The sequence below is a fragment of the Semicossyphus pulcher genome, unplaced genomic scaffold, assembly GCF_022749685.1.
Source record: "Semicossyphus pulcher isolate SPU_LCO1_2020_fin unplaced genomic scaffold, fSemPul1.0.p SCAF_3, whole genome shotgun sequence".
In the NCBI taxonomy this organism is placed as follows: Eukaryota; Metazoa; Chordata; class Actinopteri; order Labriformes; family Labridae; genus Semicossyphus; species Semicossyphus pulcher.
Genome location: NW_027211704.1, coordinates 11,160,916 through 11,168,841, shown reverse-complemented (window position 1 = coordinate 11,168,841; position 7,926 = coordinate 11,160,916). Strand labels below are relative to the sequence as shown.

The 7,926-nt window shown below is 38.9% G+C and overlaps 1 protein-coding gene across 1 annotated transcript; it reads left to right on the top strand.

The window, feature by feature from the left end:
* Positions 1-3,307, top strand: LOC138606374 (protein shisa-4-like). The gene is made up of 5 exons (XM_069678840.1): positions 1-118; positions 408-564; positions 669-817; positions 1,095-1,229; positions 2,196-3,307. Exons 1-5 carry the CDS (start codon positions 52-54, stop codon positions 2,321-2,323), a joined length of 636 nt encoding a protein of 211 aa, XP_069534941.1. The 5' UTR covers positions 1-51; the 3' UTR covers positions 2,324-3,307.
* The last annotated feature ends 4,619 nt before the right edge of the window (positions 3,308-7,926 follow it).

Genomic DNA, 7,926 nt, shown 5'->3' with positions numbered 1-7,926 from the left:
TCTCCCTGCAAAGTCAAAGTCATTTTCTCACTTGACTAAACGACAGCAGTTATGGTTTCACGTTTCTTGTCAATTCTTCTGTGCGTTTTGTGTGGGGTCCTGCTCCCGGCCGTGTGGGGTAAGTTTTATTTTGGTGATTTTTTTTTCAAAATAATTTGGGATATTTAGGACTTCATTGTCTTAAAGTGAAACCTTAAGCACAGGTGAAGTTAATTTTCAGGTGCCACAGTCTCATATCTACACTTTATTTTACTTTTCAGTTGGACCAATGGAAATAATGCTTATATGTTTATCTATCATAAAAGATAAATGGAAGTTTACCTGCTAATCTGATCATCTTATGTTGTACTGTAACTCCTTAATCTCTAACTTCTCTTCATTGTAACCCTGTGTTTTATATGTCTCAGCTAATTACTGCAGCGCCTTTATAGGCTCTAATGGCTACCGCCATGATGCTCAGCAATGTGGCTCTCAGTACTGCTGCGGAAACTGTTTCCAAATGTACTGCTGCAGGGACAGCACGTATCGTCTAACTGAAAGAGAACAGCAAAGCTGTAGTGACAGGTGCGCTCACATTTCAAACTTTTCTTTCACTTTACATTACACAAACATAAGAAAAACATTGTTTTAAAATAAGAAATAATTGCTTTTTGTGTCTTTTCCCCCAGCTCTCACAACGACAAAAAAAACAAACTTGGTACACTTCTGGGAAGCATCTTAGGGTCCATATTCCCCATCCTTCTCTGTGTTGGTCTCGTCATCTGCTGTTGTGCTCCTTGCTGCTTGTTCTACAAGAAGTGTCGGAAAGGCGGCAGAAGTAAACAAAGTCTATTTCATTTATTTTGTTATACTTTTGTAAGTGGTAGGCTGCGAGGCTGGGCAGCTAGTTACATCTGATTCATATGGCTTCTCGTTTGACATAATATAGAGGTTTGGCATGTCATTATTTTGTAGTTAACACTTGTCCTGATTATGATTATAAATCACATGTGCTTCCATACTATTGGACTTTTTAGACGATATAGAATAAACCCAGAAAGAGATTACCATTAACTGTGTTTCCTTAAAACTCTTTTTCATGACTTTCCCTACAGCTACGAACGCCCCCGTTGTTATCGGGCAAAACTCCCCTTCCGGACCTCATCCGCCCAACCCAGGATATCAGCCTGTACCTGTCCAGCCTGGACATGGAGGCCGGCCCATGCCACCTCCATCATACTATGATGGCCGTGAGTTATTCCATGATATTTATACACTTATTTTAAACCGTTTTTTACTGTGATAGAAGATTAATCATCTGATCCTATGAACAAATCATTGTTATTAGCATGTACTGACAGCAATAATCACTTATTAAATAATATGTAATACTTGTAACTTTAACGATCAATGAATTGATCTCACTAACAATTACTGCATATGTACCTTAAGCCTGATACAACGTTCCTCTGTGCCACTTAGCTCCATAGTGGACACAATAGTACAAAAAACAAATGTATGTGACTGCCAGTTGGAGCTCTTTTCTGTCTTGGATCAGCTTTAAACTCTCAAGACACAAAAGATTAACAAGTGGATTAGAAAACACTACTCACAGATCTATGCGTTAGAACGCAACTTCAACTCCCAAGGTGCATCAGGGCAAGATATAGCTCATAGCACCGTGTTTTGTTTACAACTGGAATGGCCAATAGTTTTGAATTTGCGACAGCTCTACTTCACACCTTTGACTAGCTTCTCCATGGTTACATTGCTGAGAATCATGGGTATTGGAGTATTAAGAGGTGGCCCTCATGTCAAATGACCCCTGTGTTTCTGGTAAAACCAAACATATGATTTAATAAAAATGTTAACAAGTACAAAACTGTGCAGAACAACTCATGTAACTACCCCTCCCCCCCACAACTATAAAAAATGAGCCACGCCTTTGCACTGGGTAACTTGTTTTTCATTCACCTGGTATATAAGCACAGTGATCCAAATTTGTATTAACTGTATGTGCCCCAACAACGCCCCTATTCATCCAAAATAGAGTATAGTTAGTTTAAAACTACAATGCCCAGGCACTTTGGAAAAATATTTAGACTATGACAAAAAAACATTATTTTTAAAAGATGTTTTAACTTCAGTAGGAAAGAAAAGGCTTCGAAAGAAAAGCAAACATATTTGTAAGCAAGCAATATCTGTCTCTTTCGCAGATCCATCTGGCCCTTCAGCTGGATTTGGTCCGGGTCAGCCGATGTACCCCCTCCCTAACCAGCCTTATGGACAACCAACACATCCTGGCGGGTTTGCACAGCCGCCCTACAACCCCTCTTACCAGTAAACCTGACAGCTTACAGGACCAAAAGACTGCATGTCTTCAAACTCTGTTTGCACCACTATACTCATGGGGTTGGGGTTAAGGTTAGTATAAATAGCACTGTGTGAAATGTGTGAAAAGCATTGTACTAAAACAGAGGAAACCCCCTTTGCAAGAATACGATACATCTATTGGAATCCATATTTGCATGGTAATAATCCATGATTTATGCTATTTTAGCTCATTGCTGTTATTCTGTAAAACTTTTTAAGAATAGCCTCCTTTAAGTCATTTGTTCAGCAGTTTCCAGTATCAAATGCAAGTGTTTAATGTAAAAAAAATACGAATAACAAATACCAAAACACACATCTAAAGTCATGAGTGTATTTTTTTTTATTAAAGGACAAAAACCTAAAACATGGGCAGAAAAGTTTCTGTATTTTTAAACATTTCAGATTCTTTTAACAGAGATGACTTGATTTGTTGACTCAGTCTTGGTATATTCTTCAATTATAACAGGTGTGTTTTGGGGATTTTCCTTCTACAATTGGAGACTTCATCAGTGGCACTAATAGAGACACAGAAATTATAACCCAACACCTAAAATGCTCCTTTTTAAGAAACTCTAACTGCCACTAGAGGTCGCCTCTGTCCCACTTTTATTTTGTAAGGAAGGAGGATTAATGTATGCTTCTACCAAGTCTTTTTTTTTGTCATATTGATGAAGCAAGCAATAGTTGTCCTCTCTGTAACTCTGAAGGCATTTCTCCCTTTTTTCAAGATTTTTACAAACCAAACAATCTATTAATTGAAAAATGTATCAGCAGATCAGATTTAGAATCAGCGTTATTGGCCAGGTATGTTCACATACAGGGGATCTGCTTTAATATTAAACTAGTATCTACAAGCCTACAAAAGACAATTGTGCAAATATGAGGTGTGCAACAATGCATAATTTCTGCCAGATGACGGATGATATTTACATGAATAAAAAAGTGTGTCCATACGATGAGATGAACAATAAATCTTATTTACAGGTGACAGGGTTTTTCCACACTGATTGTTCTGACGCTCTGTGGCTGTTAAGCGTTCATCAGAGTGACAAGAAACTGTTTTTGTGTCTGCTTGTTTTGGCGTACAGTGTTCTGTTATGTTTACCGGAGGGGAGAAGTTTGAACACTTTGTGTCCAGGGTATGAGGGGTCTGCAGTGATGTTACCTGCCCGCTTCCTGACCCTGGACTGGTACAGGTCCTGGATGGAGGGCAGGTCATACCCGGTGATTTTTTCTGCAGTTTTGATTGTTCGTTGCAGTCTGTTTCTGTCCTGTTTGATGGAAGTGCAGAGAACAGACTGGATGATGGCGGTGTAAAACATGATCAGCAGCTCCTGAGGCAGGTTGAACTTCCTGTGCTGACGCAGGAAGGACATCCTCTGCTGGGCCTTTTTCCTGACGGTGTCTATGTGGGAGGTCCACCTCAGATTAATCCAGAATGAAAAAACTAATATGTTCAATAAATATTAGCTCCACAACCAATTACAATATAACAGCCACAGGTTTAATGTTTCCACATTATGTACTTTTACCGGAATACTTTTAGTCAGTGTTTTGACCAAGTCATCTTTGCTCAAGTCCTAAGTAAGTCTCAAGTAATTTGGTCCAAGTCTCAAGCAAGTCTCGAGTCATTTTTTCTTGGGCAAGTCAAGTCAGGTCAAGTCACAGGTTATGTCAAGTCAAGTCGACTTCTTAGTTAAGGCAAGTCAAGTCACTTTTTTTCCACCCAAGATACAGCACTCTTACCTGTAGTATCCACTCTTTATAAAGAGAAGAGAAGTATTGGTAGCTCGTCTAATAATGATATGATTGGCCAATTTATATGACCTGTTCAAAAAGTATGACAATGAATTGTATCTGTATTATCTTGGCACAGAAGCAGCCATGATGATGCTCTGGTCTGAGATCGTATTAAGTAGTAACGAGTACGACTGATGAGGCTTCTCTTTGGGGGAAAAAAACAGCAGGTAGTGGGGGCTTTGATGTCGCTTGTTGCCATAGCGAGGAGTCCAATCATTATTTTTTGTCAAGTCAAGTCACAAGTCATCAAAACGGTCTCTCGAGTCGACTTCAAGTCACCAAGTCTTAAGTCCACATCTCTGCTTTTAGTACATTTCCCTGATTTAATGTTCATAAATCATTATGAGTATAACTTGAATACTTGACAATGTACTATTATTTGCTTTGTTGGTTTTTACTGCGTAAAGTAAGGAGTTACCATTTGTGTTTGCAGTATGTGCTTTTTCTTTATAATAGAAGTTTATAGAGTACAAAGGCTTTTGGAGCTTTGCCGTTGTGCACATAGAAACAGTTTTGCTGTTTCAAGGCTTTGGTTTCTAACGCTGCATCAAATAAAACTACATTCAGTAGCTTCATTCTGAAAGTTTCTTCCAATGAAATCAGAGTTTGTTATACAATCCATCATGTCAGAACTTAATGTTTCAGTGAGACAAAATGGTTTTCTAAAAACCACAGTGCTCAGTTTGGCTTCTTCCTGTGGGATCATGTGCGGCTAAACGGCCGCAGTGGGTGTTCTTACATTTAATCCCATAATAACCAGCACCACTCCCTCTTATAGCATCCCACGCTCTCCATTAATCAATACAGTAATAGTGCTGACTGCGGCTATCTCAGTCAAGTGTAGGAGGGCTATAACAGGAAAGATGACCCCGCCTGAACGTATCTCTCCCTGCTCTCCGTCTAAAATAAGATCTCTCCTTGAAGTGTGGCTCAGACTGCTAATGAGCGCTCAATCAGGGATTCCAGTGTCATGGGCGCTGTGGCAGATAATCTTTACAGCCCGCCATCACCACTGTTCTCGTCCTCCTCATCCCTTTCTTCTTCTCTCTTTTCATTTCTTCCATCCCTCACTCTGACTGTGCTTTGTTCTGTCTGAAGGCATTCTTGTTTGGCCTCCTGCCCGAGCTGCCATTAAGATGTTTTCAGCATTTTCTGCACATCCCACACACACAATTCTTTCTTCTTCTTCTCTTTTTGTTCTGCTCACTGGAATCTCTGTGGTATTTATGTCTCAAATGGGAGCTGCTGAGCACATGAAGAATGGACATTGGATATCAGAAATCAACTTTTTGATCAGGTTTTAGATAACTATGAGTGTGTGTGGGTGCAACTGCTGACAAAAGCACAAACTCCCTGATGATTGCTCTCTGGAGCAACCACACAAGATGCTCCACAGAGATACAGACATGCCGAACTTTCCCACATAAGGAAACGTGCGGAAACACAAACAGGCTGTGAGGCATTGTTTATTTTTTCAATATTTTAAAAGCATATGAGATAAAATGATTTATGTTTGGATGTTTTTATTTCTTGATGAAGCCTACAGAATTTGTTGATTGCAAGAAGATGACAGTTTTCCACTTTTGGTGAAATCAAATATCTGATTTATTCCATTAAATTTGGTACACACATTTATGTACCCCATCAGGATACATTTTTTAATTCTGGAGATTTGATGACTCGTCATAAAGTACCATTATTTTTCCCATGCTTTAGCTTATGACCAAATACCTACAAAACAAATTACATTCCCATATGCTTTCGTGTTGTGTTACGTTAAAGCTCCTGTGAGGACATGCACATCATATGTATCACTCACTTTAAATTTCTGCCCCGGAAAATGTAAACAAAGGCAGCGCGCAGTTTATCGCTTCGTCTGACACCTACCCCCCCCCCGCCAGCAGTTTCAGGCATTATCGTAACTACATAGAAATAATCAATCTTGTTGCTGATGGTCTGGTTTGCTTTTGTAGGTCATATAGAGTAATTAGAATTAATTTCAGTCTGTTTCATAACCAGCGAAAAACTCCTCAAAGGGGCTTGAAGTGCTAATAGGAAAATGTTAGCATACTAAAAAGCCAATTTAAGGTGGCAAACGTGATTAGTATTGTTGGCCTTCCGGCTGCTAAACATGAGCAAACGTTAACATTGTCATTGTGAGCATGTTAGCTTGCTAAAATTAGCATTAAGTTTAAAGCATTGCTCAAAGAACAGCTGCTAGCATAGCTGTTTACTCTTGGTCTTGTTATTAAGATTGAATATCACTTTTGGAGATCAAGATGACAAAAACAGATCTCACAATAGTTTATTTTAAACTTATACACTTAATTGACAGTTGAACACTTACGTTAGCTAGTCTAATAGCTTACAACATTCAACTTTGAGATCACTTTAGCTGGTGTAGTTTTGTTGCTTCTGAACTGTATTACCAAGCGGTGAAACGTTACCAGTAATTAATTATCCATTATTGATATAATTGCGGTGGACAAAATAGTAGGAACACCTGCCAGTATAATGTAATGCAATTCAACACAATCACAGTAATTTAAGCAAGTGGGTGTACCTGATAAATTGGCACCTGAGTTAATAGTAAAAGCACATCCCTTCTTTTCTTTACTACCACAAGAGGGCAGCAGGGGGCAGACAGTGATTGATACCAGAAACTGGTTTGTGATGCCAGCCGAATCACATGAGAAGACTCAACCTCATCCTTTCAGTAACCTGATGTGTGAAGACTTTGATGATCAGAGACGCTAATCTCAGGTCAGTTTTAATCTTTCTTAATGTGCAAGTTTTGTTAAGGTATTTTTGCTCTTTGTAAACGCCATCACTAAGTCCACTGCAAGGTTTAGTCCACTTCAAGAAAACAAACCATCCTAAAATGACATTATTTATATTTATGAAATGAAAAAAATAATGTATAAGGAGATGTAAAAAAACATTTTATACAACCATATTTTAAATTTACATCATGTTCCAGTGACGGGACTGATGGTGAACTTAGCTGCTTGTTTGGGGTTTGATTGGTGGGTTCACATTGTTGCTAATGAGATTGAATATATGGGACAACATAAATATATGTTAATCTAACAATTTCTGGGATTGGAGTTACTCCGAAAGTCGAAGTGTTTTGGTGAAATACATTTAGTTTGTGCTAACGAGCCGATTATGGACCACGTTACTTTTGTTATCGAGACATGAGGGACCAGATTATGTCAACATCAGAAAATGCTAATTCAAGCAATGATGCTAATTGCTAATGTAGGTGGCGACGCGACACTGTGATGCCAAACATCGAGGATAATGAGAAGATGAAGAAGAGGACTGTCTGAGCGAGTGGCATTAATACTGCAAGTTTCCTTCCAAGTAAGCTACTTCTGTCATGTGCTGTGTGCCTGAGGCTAGCTTTAGCTACAGCTAACGGACCGCTGCTATCTAGCTGGAGTTGTGTGTTATGGTTTCCATGGTGAGCTAAGATGACTCTGCTATAACATCAAGTATTAAAGTCTAGCCAGTGCTACAGTCAGATGCTTTGTGTGGTGACTTTGATTTGGATCGTGCTTGTGGTTGTGGTATTGTTGAAGCATTTGTTTTGTTCAATAGTAGGCTAATGTACAGGATTAATTGTGCAATATACATTTACTATCCCACATTCCTATTATGTACCAGGGTTAGCTTAATCATTTTTCTATTATATTATTTTTTTTTTTATTGTTTTGTCAAAATCCTTAGCATCTGCTACAAACTATCTAACCTGCCCACATCTCCCCCACT

Excerpts from the sequence above, each read along its gene's own strand:
- LOC138606374 (XM_069678840.1), top strand. The coding sequence starts at position 52 with ATGGTTTCACGTTTCTTGTCAATTCTTCTGTGCGTTTTGTGTGGGGTC. Across the intron at positions 119-407 it reads CCTGCTCCCGGCCGTGTGGG|CTAATTACTGCAGCGCCTTT; the intron begins GTAAGTTTTATT and ends TATATGTCTCAG. Across the intron at positions 1,230-2,195 it reads TCCATCATACTATGATGGCC|ATCCATCTGGCCCTTCAGCT; the intron begins GTGAGTTATTCC and ends TCTCTTTCGCAG.